The sequence below is a fragment of the Heteronotia binoei genome, chromosome 14 (genome assembly GCF_032191835.1).
Source record: "Heteronotia binoei isolate CCM8104 ecotype False Entrance Well chromosome 14, APGP_CSIRO_Hbin_v1, whole genome shotgun sequence".
NCBI lineage: Eukaryota > Metazoa > Chordata > Lepidosauria > Squamata > Gekkonidae > Heteronotia > Heteronotia binoei.
Genome location: NC_083236.1, coordinates 45,931,742 through 45,949,139, shown reverse-complemented (window position 1 = coordinate 45,949,139; position 17,398 = coordinate 45,931,742). Strand labels below are relative to the sequence as shown.

The 17,398-nt window shown below is 49.3% G+C and overlaps 2 protein-coding genes across 2 annotated transcripts in view; both read left to right on the top strand.

The window, feature by feature from the left end:
* LOC132582303 (capping protein, Arp2/3 and myosin-I linker protein 2-like) overlaps positions 1-4,255 on the top strand; it is a 47,927-nt gene extending 43,672 nt beyond the window's left edge. Inside the window, exons 24-25 of the mRNA XM_060253840.1 lie at positions 2,303-2,416; positions 4,106-4,255. Coding sequence (XP_060109823.1) covers positions 2,303-2,416; positions 4,106-4,255 — 264 coding nt within the window. The remainder of the gene's footprint in view (positions 1-2,302; positions 2,417-4,105) is intronic.
* A 2,750-nt stretch (positions 4,256-7,005) lies between these two features.
* Positions 7,006-17,398, top strand: part of LOC132582302 (capping protein, Arp2/3 and myosin-I linker protein 2-like) — a 42,333-nt gene continuing 31,940 nt past the window's right edge. The window contains exons 1-2 of the mRNA XM_060253839.1: positions 7,006-7,066; positions 9,443-9,735. Of these exons, the coding sequence (XP_060109822.1) occupies positions 7,006-7,066; positions 9,443-9,735 (354 nt within the window). The remainder of the gene's footprint in view (positions 7,067-9,442; positions 9,736-17,398) is intronic.

The window sequence follows — 17,398 nt, the reverse complement described above, 5'->3', positions numbered from 1 at the left end:
GCTGGGGAGCATGGCGAGCTGCCCCATCCCGGAGCGGGCGAGGCCGCCGCGTGCTGCCGCCCCCTCCCCGCCCACCGCAGCTGCTCCTCTGAGATGGGCCCAGGCTGAGCCCATCTCGGAGGAGCAGCCAAGAGGCAGCAGCAGCACAGGGGAGGGCGAGGCAGGCCAAGAGCATGGCGAGTCGCAAATCCAGGCCCTTCTAGGACCTGGACTTGCGGCTCGCCACGCCCCTGGCCCGCCTCCACCCCTTCTCCGATTCCACCCCAGAGGCGGAGCAGAGCGGGCGAGGCCGACGCGCCGCTGCCGCCTCTTCTCCGCTTGCCGTGGCTGCTCCTCCGAGATGGGCTTGGGCTGAGCCCATCTCGGAGGAACAGCCACGGCGAGCGGAGAAGAGGCGGCAGCAGCGCGGCAGCGTCGCTCGCTCCGAGACGGGGCGGCTCGCCACGCTCCCCGGCGCCATTTCCCCCCCTCCCCCCTAGCTCCACCCCCAAATTCTCCTGGCTCCACCCCCAAAGTCCCCAGATATTTCTGGGGTTGGACTTGGCAACCCTATCCCTCTCTTCCAAGTGGACCAGGAAGGAGAAGAGACTCAACCAATGGAGAAAATAGAGGGTTTGCTCTGTAGCTCCTGTGCGATTGAGCAAGCTGAGATACAGAAGGAAGCAAGAGAGAGAGAGAAAGAAGCAGACAAGAGCCAGTTGCTCTGGGGCCTGATAGGAGCCCTCCAGGGGCCTGATTCGGCCCCCAGGCTGTATGTTTGACACGCCTGCTTTGGAGGGTGGCTTCTGTGATTATATCCCGCTGGGGTCTGTGCTCTCCCCAGACTTTACGCTCCCAAATCTCCTGGAGGTGGCAATCCTGCTCCTTTGCAAACGGTCACGGGAGACCTGGCAGCCCTAAGCCAAACATTGCTTTGAATCAAGGCTTTGATTGGAGGACCCATCATTGCTTGCTGTTTTATGCCCTTGCTCTTAGCCTTTGTATTGTTTTATCAATATCAGTTTTGACCTCTCTGGGTTTTTTTTCCCTGATGCTTTTATGCCTTGGCATGTTTTTATTGACCCTTAATACTTTCCTTATTTATTTTTATTGTCTTGAGTTGTTTCCTCCACCCCCCCACCCCCCGTTTTATTTGCCATTGTTTTAATTGTGAACCATCTTAGGCAAGAATCTGGAGAGGTGATATACATTTTCTGCCCCCCCCCCCCAATAAATAAATAAATTTCATTTTTAAGCTCACTCAGTTGTTCATGGCAGTACCACAGATACAGTCTCTGATGAAGTGGCTTTTTAGTTCACAAAAATGTATGCCACAAATCTAGGGTTGCCAAGTCCAATTTAAGAAATATCTGGGGACTTTGGGGGTGGAGCCAGGAGACTTTGGGGGTGGAGCCAGGAGACATTGGGGGTGGAGCCAAGATCAAGGCTGTGACAAGCATAATTGAACTCCAAAGGGAGTTCTGCCCATCACATTTAAAGGGACCGCACACCTTTTCAATGCCTTCCTTCCATTGGAAATAATGAAGGAAAGGGACACCTTTTGGGGCTCATAGAATTGGACCCCGTGGTCCAATCGTTTTGAAACTTGGGGGATATTTTGGGGAGAGGCACTAGATGCTGTGCTGAAAATTTGGTGTGTCTACCTTAAAAAAACAGCCCCCCCCCCCGAGCCCCAGATACCCGCGGATCAATTCTCCATTATTTTCTATGGGAATAAATCTCCATAGGGAATAATAGAGTTCCCAGCAGACATTTCCCTCCCCTCCCCCCGCTTTCTGATGACCTTGAAGTGGGGGGAGGGCCTCCAAATGGGGGGATCCCCTGTCCCCACCTGAGGATTGGCAACCCTACACAAATCAGTCCTGAAGATGTAGTGGTTAAGAGCCAGTTTGGTGTAGTGGTTAAGTGTGCGAACTCTTAACTGGGAGAACTCGCAGCTGCTGGAATGGCCTTGGGTCATCCATAGCTCTTGTAGGAGTTGTCCTTGAAAAGACAGCTGCTGTAAGAGCTCTCTCAGCCCCACGTACCTCACTGGGTGTCTGTTGTGAGGGGGAAAGTAAAGGAGATTGTGACCGCAGTGAGACTCTGAGATTCAGAGTATAGGGCGGGATATAAATCCAATATCATAATCTTCATCATCTTCGTCTTCTTCCTCCTCTTCCTCTGGATCTGGGGTGTCTTTCAACTTTTGCCTGTTCATGAACAATGACATCCTGGTTTTACTTTATAAGCAGAAATTTGTTTAAGCCTCACATGTAAAATAAAAACAAAGCACTTTAGATTTTTGTCTTTCCTACAACAGGTTTTACCCTTGCTGTATGAGGCAGGAAGTGTTACACACCAGAATGGCAAGCTTCAGCTCAAGCTGGAAAACTTCATTGAGGAAGTTTCTCGGACAAACAGCAGGGAAATCCAGGTAGGTCTAACCCTCTGGCAGGGCTGGATTAACAATTAGGCCAAGTAGGCACTGGCCTATGAGCCCCCGTACCTTTAAGGGCCCTGGGCTGGCTTTCTCCCGTTTGCAGCCCTCCCAGCCTGCATGCACAGCCAGCAACTGAGCCGCTCTTTGCCCGACTTGCCTGGTGCAGCTGCTGCTGGTGTCGTCACCAAGTTTGCCTCTCTCTGCTTCTCCCCCACAGCTTAGTGAAAGGGGCTTTTAAGAAGGTGCCTGCAAGCTGTAGTGGGGGCTGTGAGCAGTGGAGCAGGTGCTCCAGCTCTGAGATAATTTGCGAGGGGCTCTCAAGATTTCGACTGCCTAGAGGCCTCCACAGGTTTTAATCCGGCACTGGAATCTGTTGGCTTTGTGTAATAATACTGTCTGCAGTTTTATACTACATAAGCTTAGTGTTTGGTGTGGAAATTGATATTGTGAAAAACCTGCTATCTTGTTTTTTTTTTAAAGAATGTTTCTAGTCCTTATTGATCCAGAGATAAGCGTGATAACACACGCTTTTCCCTGCATCGTTGGATAACACACTCTCAGTGCACAATAGCAATTGTTTGCAACTGAATTGCATTTTATGTTTCATACATAAAATGATTGCTACAGTGCAGGGGTCTGCACCCTTTTTGAGCCTGCAGGCACCTTTGGAATTCTGACACCAGCATGATGGGTGCAACAACAAAATGGCTGCCACAAAATGACTGTTGCAGCTGACCAGTCACACAGCGAAGTTCCTTGCATTGTGGTTGCGGCTTCTGCCAAAGCAACATCTTTAAAAATCTGCACAGCCAATCAAATCTCCAGTGGCCAATCAGAAGCTTTGCTGGGCAAAAGCTCCACCTGGCCCCACCCACCTTCTAAAAACACTTGGTTGGCACCAGGGAAGGTGTCTGTGGGCACTACATTGGGGGTCCCTGCTATAGTCCATTGAGAGTGCATTATTTGAATGCATGTGAAAGCAGCAGATTCTTTGCTGATGGGACACTGGGGCTTCAGTCCTCTCTGTGCACACCCTTCATGTGACTCTCAGAAGTTGAGTTAATTTTTCCATAATCATGTTCACCAAAATGTGGACATTATTTTAGAAATGTGTTCTGAGAAGTAGGTGACCCATCACCTACAATCGATGCTTTGCACTGTACATTATTAGGTTCCTGTTATGGTCAAGACAGAGCAGGGATGGAATTCTAGCAGGAGCTCCTCTGCATATTAGGCCACACCTGATGTAGCCAATCCTCCAAGCGCTTACGAGGCACTTTTTTGTAAGCTCTTGGAGGATTGGCTACATCAGGTGTGGCCTAATATGCAGAGGAGCTCCTGCTAGAATTCCACCCCTGGTCAAGAGTAGCAAAAAAGGAAGTTGTGGAGAGCCAGTTTGGTGTAGTGGTTAAGAGCAGCAGACTCTAATCTGGAAACTGGCTTGGATTCCCCACTCCTTCACATGCAGCCAGATGGGTGACCTTGGGCCTGTCACTGTTCTCTCAAGAGCAGTTCTCTCAGAGCTCTCTCAGTCTGACCAACCTCACAGGGTATCTGTTGTGGGGAGAGGAAGAGGACTGTAAGCTGCTCTGAGTGAAGGACGGGGTAGAAATCCAATCTCCTCTTCTTCATCATCCAACTCTTTCTTTTGTCCTGGCCTGTCTCTCTGTGCTTCTTTGGCAGGCTCTCGTGCAGACCATGCTGGATACTGTACAGAGTTTGTGCCCAAAACTCCTGCAGAAAAGCAGCTTACGGGACCACCTGATCCGCAGGGTGCCGGAGAGAGTCTTCCTGGCCCAGCTGCGTGCAGAAGTGGACCGGAAACAAATGTAGGTGATAGGTTAACCTCACTCTTCACAGCTAGGCAAAAAAAGCCTGCTTGGTTTGAAAGCAAACACCAGAGCCAGCCTTCTCACTCCCCAGCATTTGACTTTGGAGAAGGAGAAAGAGGCTTTACCCGCAGGCCGTGTTTCTCCTTGATTTTCAGCTTGCACAGTGTACAGCTTCGCAACAGGGAGCTGTGCTGGGGAGAGGTGGGTTTCCTAGAACTGTCCTTTATGCTCCTATGTGTGAGCACCATTCGCCCTCTGGGGGTTTGGACTGCATGTTTTATACCCCTCCTGTCTTGATAATATGAGCCAGCAAAGCTGTCTCCGTGGCAGTGAAGGTCTCTTACCTGCTCTGGTCTGGGGATAAATCTTTATGACAGCCCTTTATGCTCCTGGGGCATATCTACATGACAGACTTAAACGTGTTTAACAGGCATTCTCTTCTTCTGGGGAAACCTGGGAAATGTAGTTCTGTGTAAGAGAGAATTCTCAGCACCTCACCAAATAAAAATCCCTACATTTCTTTGAAATAATAGTTACAGTGGGATAGGGCCCATATATATTTGTGTTTTTAATATTTTTATTTGGTGTAGTTTGGTGTAGTGGCAAAGTGTGTGGACTCTTATCTGGGTGAACCGGGTTTGATTCCACACTCCTCCACACGCAGCTGCTGGAATGGCCTTGGGTTAGCCATAGCTCTTGTAGAAGTTGTCCTTGAAAGGGCAGCTTCTGGGAGAGCTCTCTCAGCCCCACCCATCTCACAGATAAAAGAGATTGTAAGTTGCTCTGAGACCCTGATTCAGAGAGCAGGGTGCGGTCTAAATCTACGGTCTTCTTTGTGTGTGTGTGTGTGTGTGTGTGTGTGTGTGAGAGAGAGAGAGAGAGAGAGAGAGAGAGAGAGAGAGAGAGAGAGAGAGAGAGAGAGAGAGTGTTTGCATCTGGAAGTCATGTCGACCTCTGGAGAGTGACCCCTACCTGGGACCTGGAGGATATTCAGAGAGGTGATTGAATAAAGCCTGCCCCTACCTCCAAACTTCTGGTATTCCAAGGAGGTCTCCCATCTAAGTACTTGCTGTGGTTGATCCTGCTTAGCTTCCAAGATCTGACGAGATCAGGCTTGCCTGGACTATCCAGGGCAGGGCCCATGGTCTGTTTTTGGGAAGGCCGGGATAGAACTATAAAATAAAATAATAAATAAATATTTGTAGGGCAGCAGCTCAAATACCCCTGACCCCAAAGCCTTCAAATAAAATTTGACATCACAAGAACCACAGCCTTGCTCTGCCCTGTGCTAACACCATCTCCGTCCTTCGAAGGGGGATCAAGCAGTCAGTCGCTGAGGCCGTTGCTCGAGGTATCATCGAAAAGACTTTGGAGGAGCTGACAAACATTCAGGAAAAGCTGGTGAGTTCCAGGCACCAAGACCCCAAATGGGCACAAGGGCATTAGTAGCTGATGAGGGTATTACTCACAAAAATCCCCAGAGTGGCCACAAGCTCTGCAGGGTTGGAGAGTCAGTTTGGTGTAGTGGTTAAGTGTGCAGACTCTTATCTGGGAGAATTAGGTTTGATTCCCCATTCCTCCACTTGCAGCTTCTGGAATGGCCTTCGGTCAGCCATAGCTCTGGCAGAGGTTATCCTTGAAAGGGCAGCTTCTGGGAGAGCTCTCAGCCCCACTGACATCACAGGGTGTCTGTTGTGGGGGAAGAAGATAAAGGAGATTGTAAACTGCTCTGATACTCTGAGATTCAGAGTATAGTGCAGGATATAAATCCAATATCATCATTTCCTCCTCCTCCTCCTGCCCTAGGCAGTTCTCAGGGCTGACAACCTGGTGCAGGTTTTCACTCTGGTGCTTTGCTGGAGGGGAGGCTCCATCACCCATTGGCTTGTGTTAAAGCCTCCTAAACTGCCCTTCTGTACTAGGATGAAGCCATAGTCAGTTCTTCTTAGTCCTCCAGAGGAAAGGGCAGGAGGCAGAACTGATTCCTTCAGCAGGAGCCACTGCTGTGCCTGCCAAACGCTCCAATGAATTTTGTTCAAAAGAATACTTTTTAAAAACCTTCACTGTTTCAGGCAAAGGACCTCCTGAAACTTGATGAGGAATTGCAGATGGGCAATGCAGAATGGTCCGCTTTGCTGGAAAGGCCTGAAAGTCTATGGACGGCTGCTGAGAAGGACTTCCCAGGCAAGGAGGTGTGGAGCTTTCAGTCCTCAGTGTGTGAGCGTGATTGCAGGTTCCTTTTGTGATTATGCACGGGGTGGTCCAGGACAATTTGAAATACTCTGGACAGGATCCTGAGGTCCCAGCATCAATATCCAGCATCTCCAGTTTGAAAGGACCAGGTAGTAAGTGATGGGAAAGACCTCTGCCTGATACCCTGGAGAGCTGCTGCCAATCTGAGTAGACAACTGATTTAATATATATATATATTTAAAAGTCTTATAAATTCATGAGTGGCTGGCATCCTCTTAGAAGTGGCATTCTTCCTCCACCTTATCCATACAGGAGGGAACAGCTCTCCCAAGAAGTATTCCTATTGCACTTTCACATAGTAGGAAGGAGTGCCACTCCTGAGAGGGTGCCTGCTATGTGCACCGAAAGCAGGAATGATTTCTTTTCCTTCAGGAGCAATTTATTTGTAAGCAAATGTATATGGATTTAATCAGTTAAAATCCATATGGTTAATCCACTAAGAGTTCTTTAACTGTGTGAGAATCCTAAGTTATTGTTCTCCTTCCTTTGCAGCACAAAATGACAACAACATGGAAATGGGACAGCTACCTGAGCCCTCTGCCAATGTCCCGCATCAATAGTAAGGCTTATGTATACCCTATTGAGCGATATGATGAAGCACCAACAGTCCCAAACGGGCTCTCTTGTCGGTGTTTGTGGGTGAACTAGTCTGGAAAGTGTTCTTCACATGTCACACATTTTAGGTGAATGCCGCCTAAGAATTAGCATGAAGTTGACAGTTTTGTTCAAGAATACACATGTCCTGCAGGTACATTCATCAGAGCCCTGGTTGCAGGGGTGACCAAACTTGCTTAATGTAAGAGCCGCATAGAATAGATGCTTGAGATTTGCAAGACATGAAGGCAGGCAGGTGGATAGATGAGGAGGGGGGAGGTAGAGGTAGAAGGAAAGCAACATTAACTTCAAACGCATTTTCCAAGCCGCTGGCTGGCTTGGAGAAACGATTAAAAGAGGCAAATGCCTTCTTCAAGCTGGCCAACAGGGGTGGCAGGGGCTTTGAGAGCCACACAATATTTGTGAAAGAGTCACAAAGGGCTCACAAGTCTCAGTTTGGTTTCCCCTGCGTTAGGCTCAGACCCTTCATCGGCAATGGTAGCAGATGTCAACTCACCTGTTGTCCTTTCCTCATTGCTGCCAGTTTTCAGGAAGAAGCAACGGATGGGCTAATCAATATCTATTGTTTGCACCGCTGAACAGTGGCCTGCAGTACCACAGGGTCCGTGCAGCTTGGCTTGCACAGGGCCACTTTTACTTCCCTGTCTGTTCCTGCCTACAGAGTTGTCAGAATCACTTGGCTCCACTCGCTCCAGGGCTGTTTTCTTGTGCCCGTGCATACCTGGCAGGACCTGTCTGCTGTCCACAGGCGAGTGAAGCTGTGGCTCTTGGGCGGAGCATCTCCTTGATATGCAAACAGTCCTGGCAGCATCTCTGGTTAAAGGGATCAGGTGGATGGTGATGTGAAAGACCTCCAGTGCCCAGAGTTGACCTTGTTTGCAAAATAAAATAAAAGTCCAGTGGCACGTTAGACGACAAACAATGTTTATTCCAGTCTGAATTTCTGTGGGTCTGTTAGCTAAGGAAGAGAGCTGAGACTTGCCCCTATTGAAATAAATGTTTTTAGTGATTGAAGTGCCACTGGACTTTTATTTTGCTGTAACACAGGAGTGGCCAAACTGCGACTTGGAGCCACATGTGGTTCATTCACACATATTGTGTGGCTCTCAAAGCCCCCACGACTCCATCGGCCACCTTGGAGAGGACATTTGTCTCTTTAAATTACTTTTCAAGCCAAGCCAGCTGGCAGCTTGGAGAATGCAGTTCCTTCCTTCCTTCCTTCCTTCCTTCCTTCCTTCCTTCCTTCCTTCCTTCCTTCCTTCCTTCCTTCCTTCCTTCCTTCCTTCCTTCCTTCCTGACTTACAGCTCTCAACCATCTGTTACATTAAGCCAGTTTGGCCACCCCTACTGCTGTAACAGAATTAACCCAGCTGCCCCCTAGGCAGTGGATGTGACCGATCCCACAGTCGGACTCAGGGTAAGACTACAGCTTCATGTGTTCAAGCAGGTAGCTGGGTGTGGAGAGTCAGGACAGAGCTGGGTTTAAGTTCTTTGCAAAGGGCGGGGGGGGGGGCTCCTGCTCTGTGGGAATCCTGAGGCTGCTAAAAAAGAGAGAGAGAAAGAGCAGCCCATGCAGGCATCCACAGGAGGGCCGGCCAGTGCACAGCCCCCTTTCTGGGTTGGATCTGCAGGCTGTAATGACATCTTAGCCATTCCTCCAAACACGATCTGGGCCGGAGGAGGAAGAGGAAGAAGAAACAACAACCCTGTCAGCGTTTCAGCTAGAGCACTTGTGGCTCAGGAGCCACATGTGGCTCTTTCACACATATTGTGTGGCTCTTGAAGTCCTCACCACCCTGTTGGCTGGTTTGGAGAATGCTTTCTAAAAGTTGCTTTCTTTCCTCCTCTCTCTCCCTTCACCACCTTCTTTCCCAAACATCTGACATTGATGTCTTGCGGCTCTCCAACCTCTGACATTTATTCTATGTGGCTCTTATGTTAAGCAAGTTTGGTCACCCCGAGCCAGAGGGAGGCTGGGTCTGTCTGGAGACTGAGGGGGTGGGGAGGGGAGGTCAGGGGTGCGAGTGCTGTGCTCCCCCGCCCGGCAGCCGGTCCCGAAGAGGGGCTGCTGTGGCGCTCTTCCTGGACTGCTCCTCCTCGTCCTTCGCTCATTGGCGCATCCAGGCGCGGAGCGCATTAAGCAGCGGGAGCCCAGCCTGCCTCTTGCTATAAAGTCGCCGGGGCTCACCAAATCTGCCTGCGACGGGGAGACGCCGGTGGCGCTGCTGCAGCTGCAAAGGGGGGCAGGCGGGCGGGCGGCCGCTGCCTGGCAGGCATCTCCAAGGGTTTCTCCCCCCCTCGTCCCTCTTCTCCCTTCCAGGTGTGGGGGAGCTGGAGGTGAAGGTCGAGGGGGCTGCGGAGGAGAGGCCGGGGAGTCCCCGGGCCGCTGCTGGGCTGCTGTCACTCAGCCGTGCCTCCTCCGCCAAGTCACGCCCTGCCTCCACAAAGGATGCTGAGGCTGGGAGCCGGCTGCTTCCTCCTCCTCCTCCTCGCCCAGAGCCCGCCGCGCCGTCCCTTATGGACCTGCCGACCGCTGGAGAGAAACTGGAGCACTACACCCGAGCCAGGCCCAGGCCCAACCGCAGGAACAGGCAGCCCCCCAGCAAGCCCAATGTAAGATCCCTCTCCCCCCCCCCCCCCCCGCGCGCCTTGCAGCTTTTTCGTTTTTGCAAATGCACGAGGCTTAAGGGGGGGGGGGCGTTGTGTGTGTGTGTGATGGACAAATGTCTCCCTGGCTGCTCCTTGCAGCCCCGGCTGGAAGACTAAAGGAAGAGAGGGGCAGCTGTCTGTCTGCTCCACCGGCCAGCGCTGCGTTAGAGGACAAGGGTGTTGATATCAGAAGGAGAGATGCTGCTGCATTTGGGGGGGCTGGAGAAGCGGGGCTTGGCTGCTTCTGTTTATTGCCTGGGTGTTGCAGGGAAAAGGGGGGGGGAGAATCCTGGCGGTGCCCAATCCAGGAAAACTGCAGTCTGTTGGGGGGGAGGAGATACTGTATGATCCCAATCTGCATGCATACATTTGCCTCCTCAGGGAAATGTTTATGGCTAATCAGAGGATTTGGGGCGAAGATGGGACTTGCTGCATGAGCTGGCTGCTGCCTCTTCTAGAAAAGCTGAGGATTTTTCTTTTTAAAAACACCCTATTCGCTGTTTGTTTCTTCCAAGGACCTAGTGGCCGAATCTGTTTAAAGGCCTTGGAAGATCTGGGGCCTTATTCGGATAGGTTTCCCCATTTAGAAGGAGAGGGAGGTATGGTCAGCTCTTGGAGAAACCCTTTCCCTGGTCAATGGGTCCATCAATAGAAAAATAGTTTAACCCCTTGGCAGTATGCAAGAAGTTAATCAGAAAAGGTGGGGGAAACTTTTTAGAGCAACCCAGCAGGATATTTGAGGACTACAGGAAAATACTTGTTTATCTCAAGGGGGCATTGGTCTGGGATACATTCCTGCTGCAAGCAATGTGTGTACCCAGATCGTGCAAGCATCAATGTGTTGCGTTGGCAGGTGTCGAGTGGGGAGTGGAATTTGGTGCCTCTGCAATGGCCGTCATTTGGTATCTCTGTTTGAGCAGCAGAAATGGCCTTGAAAGGTCTGTTGAGTGAAGCCTGAAGGCTGTGTAACATGGGGTTGCCAATCTTCAGGTGGGGCCTGGAGTTCTCCTGGAATGATTTTCAGATCTCAGAGATCAGTTCCCCTGGAGGAAATGGCAACTCTAAAGTCTCAAGCTCCCTCGTCTCCACAGAACTCTGTCCTCCCAGGGGCCGCCCCCAAATCTCCAGGAATTTCACAAATTGGAGTTGGCAATCTGAATTATTTTATTGACTTATTTTTACAGGCTTCTATTCCGCCCTTTCCTGCAAATGGGCTCAGGGCGGATCACGACATAAATTAAACAACAATTACAAACCTACAGATTAGAAACCAAAAACTACAATAAAACCAGTATACCAAGAGGCAATAAAATATACATCGTAGGTGGCAAGGGCACATTCTACAAATTAAAACAACTATCGGCCCAAGAATGGAATAATGATGGTAATAATCAAACAGCAGAGTATCGGAGCATAACGCTCCAACATCATCATAGCCAACTCAGGCGATCCTTGGGTGGAGCCCACACAAAGTTACCGTGTTGCTGGCATTTTATGAATTCTCTGAAATCTGATTATGGTTCACACTTCCCTCGAAATCTTCAAATTTCCGCGTCGGTTATTTGGCTCACGTTCAGTGCTGTTGGGAAGTGTGTGTATGGAGGTGGGGGGCGGTCTTGCTTCCCCAAAGTGTTGCGGTACATTTGTACACCTCCTGGGGTTTCTCCAGCTTTTCTTCTTTTTTTCTCAAACCTGCTTTGCTGTGAAGTTCGGGGAAGGATTGCTGAAAAGTCTGGATAGGTGGGATTTTTCCCACCCCCATGGCAGCCATTTCCCCTGACACTGTCCTCCTGGGGGCAATTTCCTCCTGTTACTTGGATGTTTTTAATAATTTTTTAAAAATCATAATTTGGCTTTTGCTATATCGCTCTACTGTTATAAGAATATGTTTAACAGGTTCCCTACATTCCCAGGTTTCATTATTAAAAAAAAAAAAGTCTAGCCCTTTTAGTTGTGGAGATGTAAGAGGAAGAGCATATCTTCTCTGCAGTGGAAGCGGCTAGAGACTTACCTGATCTAAATGAAAGCTGGAAATTCAAGGGTTGTGTTGTTCATCTTGTTACAGCGTTATATAAATATAACCATATTCAATTCCCATTTAAAAAAAAAACTTGAAAAAAGCCCCAGTGACCTGGGAGAGAGGGAATGGCCACTACTGGGCGGGGGCAGGGATAAGGGAACTGCATGGAAATCTAACATGTGGAAGCCCTATTGCTACTTCCTTGTATCGGCAGCCACAAGAGCAACAGGGAAAGTACTTTTTCACCCAAAGAGTGATTTACACATGGAATTCACTGCCACATGAGGTAGTGGCAGCTACATGCATAGATCGCTTCAAGAGGGTATTGGATAAAAATATGGAGCAGAGGTTCATCAGTGGCTATTAGCCACAAGGTATAGATGGAAGTGGAACTCTCTGTCTGGGGCAAGTGATGCTTTGTATTCTTGGTGCTGGGGGGAGGGGCAACAGAGGGAGGGCTTCTAGTGTCCTGTCCCCACTGATGGACCTCCTGAAGGCACCTGGTTTTTTGGCCACTGTGTGACACAGAGTGTTTGACTGGCTTCTCTTATGTTCTTATGAAACTGCACAAGCTTGTCCCCATGTGGAAATCATCTGAACTGTAATCTTGCTATATATTAATTAATATTTGTACAAGTGGGACCCTACAAAGACTAGGTGGATGGGTGGAAAGGGCCATTCAACAGAGCCTTGGAGAACCTTGACATTGTGGTTAAGAGCAGGATTTGGGAGACCCAGGTTCAAATCCGCACTCTGCCATGGAAACTTGCTGAGTGACCTTGGGCCAGTCACTCTCTAACGGCCTTACAGGTTTGCTGTAAGCATAAAACAGAGGCAAGGAGAACAATGTTTGGGTCCTCATTAGAGAAAAAAGCAGGGTATAAATATCTAGGCAATAATAAAATTGAAAGAAAGATTGAGCTCAGACCTCCCACTCATGTTCCTTTGATGGCAGAGGCGGGCATCCTTCCTCTGTGCCAGAAGTGAGGGGGGGCATGGTTTGAGATCAGGAAAAAATGTACCAAAAGGTTTGCTTTTTCTTCCCAAAAGTGCTGAGGAAGGAGAGAATTGCTGAAGGAAAGGGGTCATGGCTCAGTAGCAGAGCATCTGCTTGGCATGTAGAAAGTCTCAGTTCAATCCCCGACATCTCCACTTCCACATCACCTATTGCCTGGTCCTTTTAATTGGGGATGCCAGGGATTGGTCCTGGGACCTTCTGCATGCAAAGCAAAGGCTCTGTCCAGTGAGCCACAGCCCCTGCCAATTGCAAAACAGAGGCTCTTCCAAGTGTCATAAGAACATAAGAGAAGCCATGTTGGATCAGGAAGTGGCCCATCCAGTCCAACACTGTGTGTCACACAGTGGCCAAAAAAACCAAATGCCATCAAGAGGTCCACCAGTGGGGCTAGAAGCCCTTCCCCTGTGCCCCCCCACCAAGCACAAGAATACAGAGCATCACTGCCCCCAGACAGAGTTCCAACAATAAGCTGTGGCTATCCATGCACTGTGCTTGCGCAGGTAGGTTTTGCTTAGAGGGAACACTGCTTGTAAGGCGGGTCAGTTTTATTGCATTGCTTTCAGAGGGCAGAGAGCCAGTGAGTCCCCTAAGGCCAGGTTCTTTGCGGCTACACTGAGAATCAAACCGGAGAGTTTCCACCAAATAGCTCTTAATCGCTGTGTTACATTAGCATACTATCTCTTCTTTGAACACTGGCACAAATTCAGAAGATTAGAAATTAGCAGGCAGGTGCCTACGAAGCTCCTTGAAATGGAGCTGTCCAAAGCACAGTTACTAGAAAGTAAATTCCTTGGAGCTTGCAGCTTCAGAATCAGCGTGCTTTTGGACCACGCTGCATTTCACACAAGGGTGCAATTAGGGGATCCTTGCCTCCAAATTGTGCACACACAGAGACTCCAGGTAATGCAGTTCCGGGGTTGGAGGGCCTTACAGATCCGTTCTGCTAGCGGAGGCTCTTTCCTCGGATTGAAGCAGCCTTCTTCTAATGGAAGATGCACTCGGAGCCTCCTAAACAGCCCCGTAGCTAGGGGCCACAGGGGAAGGGGGGCAGAGGGTGAGAACAGTATGTTGGAGAAGTGGAGGCTGCCCCTCTCCCTTCCCCCTCCTGCACAATTTAAATTGTGTGGGAATGGTGTGCAAGAGCAACCGCTGCCCTCTCCGCACTATTTAAAGGGCCAGCCAATCAGCTGTTCCTGGGCACCCCTCCTGCGTGATTTAAATCCCACAGGAGGAGAGGAGAGGTGGCCCTGGGTTGGGGAGGGAGGGGATGGGGGTAAGGCCCTCTCCCAAAAAAAATTGCCTGGGGACCAGGCCCCATGGCTCCCTGGTTAGCTATGGGCAGGGTTTTTTTGGTAGCAGGTAACTCCTTTGCATATTAGGTCACACACCCCTGATGTAGCCAATCCTCCAAGAGCTCACAGGGCTCTTAGTACAGGGCCTACTGTAAGCTCCAGGAGGATTGGCTACATCAGGAGGGTGTAGCCTAATATGCAAAGGAGTTCCCGCTATTAAAAAAGCCTTGGCTACGGGCCTGTTTTTAAGTCAGGGGAAGGCTCCTTGCTCAGAAACAAAGCTCTCTCAGCAATGGAACGGATACCTGCTGCTCTTAGCTAACTCCCATTTGCAAAGGAGCCCCTTGAACAACTATGAGTAACAACTTCTGGCTGTTGCGTCTTTCAGGGAAACTTTAAGGAGACTGAACACTCAAAGCTCCGAGCCTATTTCCTGTCATGCAGCTGTGGAAAACTGGCATGGAAAATGGTGTCAGCGTTGTGTAGTGGTCAGAGCATCAGACTACGATCTGAGAGACCTGGGTTCAAGTCCCCACTCTGTCATTGAACCTCACTAGGGTCGTTTTCGCACTCACCTTAATCAGCAGCGACGACCCTCTTCACCGCGCAGGATCTGCGCGGATTTCGCACTAATTGCCGCGGAGCACCCAGAAGAGCCGGAAAGTCCCGGCACTTTTGCGGCGCAAATGGAAACCTGGTGTCCTTGGGCCAGTTATATCCTATCAACTCTGCCTACCTCACTGGGTGGTTGCTGTAAGGGTAAAATGGAGGAAGGGAGAACAAGATTGGGAGCTGCTTTGGGTTCCTGTTTGGGAGAAAAGTGAGGTATGTAAGGGTAAGTAGATGCTGGGCAGGGTACTGGTTCTGGTTGGTCCAGTTTCTTCTTTGGTTAGCAGAGCGCTCAAGACTTTAATGCAGCAGTGCTGGTGTTGAATCAGAACAGACCACGTGGTTGCAAATTTACACAGAGCCTCTGTTTCAAGTTGAAACAAAACAATATCTACTTTATTCTAAAAATATATGTCAGATAGTGCAGGACAAGAGAAGGAGACTGGTCCTGTGCTATCTACCTGGCAGATGGGGATGGATGCTGAGAAGAGCATCCTGGCTCCCTATCTGGTATGCCTGGGAGATGGAGAGAGAGAAGACAGAAGGAAGTTGCTTTTCCCTAGGAGTTCATCTGCATGTCACAGGGAGACTGTGACAGTAGAGAGTAAACAGGAAGACTCTTAGTGTATTCCTGCCTGCCCTGCCTACTCTGGAGTCACTTTCTTCTGGAGGTCTGAGGCACAGGAACATTACACCAGGTGCTTCCAACCTACGTTCCCTCTAAGCTGTGGAGTCTTGTGAGCAGAAATTCTACTTTGTGAGTGACTAGCATTAAAGTTAAGGAGCCCTGTGGCACAGAGTTGTAAAGTTGCAGTACTGCAGTCTGAGCTCTCTGCTCACAATCTGAGTTCGATCCCAGCAGAAGCTGGATTCAGGTAGCCAGTTCAAGGTTGACTCAGCCTTCTTCCGAAGTCGGTAAAATGAGTACCCAGCTTGCTGAGGGTAAAGGGTAAATGACTTCAGAAGACAATGGCAAACCACCCTGTAAAAAGTCTACTATGAAAACGGCGTGATGCGACGTCACCCCAGAGTCGGAAATGACTGGTGCTTGCACAGGGGACTACCTTTACCTTTTATTTTTTTAAGCATTAAAGTTGTGAGCTACTAGTATTAAAGTTGTGAGCTACTGCATAAATTAGTTTGCTCTGGGGCCATTTTTTGTGAGTGAAGACAAAAATGTGTAAGCCAGAGGCTAAAAAACTGTGAGCTAGCTCACCCTAACTTAGCTTAGAGGGAACACTGCTTCCAACAGTAAATACATGGGGTATTGGCACCTCCCTTGTATGTGTCTGTGTGCCTGCAGATGACAGCCAAATAGTCGTGATTGTTCTGGGCTGTGATGCAACCCCTGAAGATTCTTATTCTTCTTATCAGTCAAAGCGATGTCCTTTTTCAGTGCAGGCTCTCTCTTTGCCCTGCAATGAAAGTGTCAGAATGGGTTGTTCTGACACGATTTGTCAGCAAAAAAACCCTAATTTCCTTCTCTTGATTTCCCCTCTTTGGAACACTAGAAGCAGAGTTGAATATTAGAAACCCTGCGTGATTTGATGAAAGTGATTGGCAGGTGGCTCAGGGAGTGACCCCAAGGAAGTGGCAGCACACCCTTAACTATATGAAATTCCTCATCATGTGCTGAGTTAGCCTTGGCTGCCAGATGCCCCCAGCATGCTTATTTATTAAAACCTTTATATCCTGTTTTCCCCACTGACCAGGCATTTGGAGGCAAGTAACAGTCGATGTCTTGCAAGCTTGCTAGAGGGATTTGGTTGGCTGTTGTAAACAGCATGTTGGATTAGACCAGGGGTGGCCAAACTGCCACTTGGGAGCCACATGTGGCTCTTTCACACACATTGTGTGGCTCTTGAAGCCCCCACCGCCCCATTGGCTAGCTTGGAGAAAGCATTTGGCTCTTTAAATCATTTTTCAAAGCCAAGCCAATCAGCAGCTTGGAGTTCTTTCCATCTTTTCCTTTCCTTCCTACCCCTTCCCCACATCCATCCATCTATCCATCTCCATATCTATCCATCTGTCTGTCTGTCTGTCTATATATAATCTATCATTTCTCTGTCCGTCCATCCATCCGTCCGTCTACAACATCATCATCTATCTACCCATCTATCTACCTACCTATCATCTATCAATCATCATCATCTCCCTCCCTCCCTGTCTTGTGGCTCTCAAACATCTGACATTTATTCTGTGTGGCTCTTACGTTAAGCAAGGTTGGCCAACCCTGGATGAGATGGATGCCTTTTGGGTCCAGAGTAGGTAGGTCTTGTGTGCTGAAGTCTGGAAACGGAACCAGCAGCTTTGCCCCCCTGGCCAGCAGAGTTTTTCTGTGGCAGAGGAACACAGGTGCATTCCTCTGCATGCTTGCATACCCCAAAGATATGATAGAGGTTTACAAGATCATGCACGGGATGGAGAAAGTAGAGAAAGAAGTACTTTTCTCCTTTTCTCACAATACAAGAACTTGTGGGCATTCGATGAAATTGCTGAGCAGTTGGGTTAGAACGGATAAAAGGGTGATTAACATGTGGAATTCACTGCCACAGGAGGTGGTGGCGGCTACAAGCATTGCCAGCTTCAGGAGAGGATTGGATAAAAATATGGAGCAGAGGTCCATCAGTGGCTGTTAGCCACAGCATATTGTAGGAACTGTCGAGCAGTGATGCTCTATATTTTTGG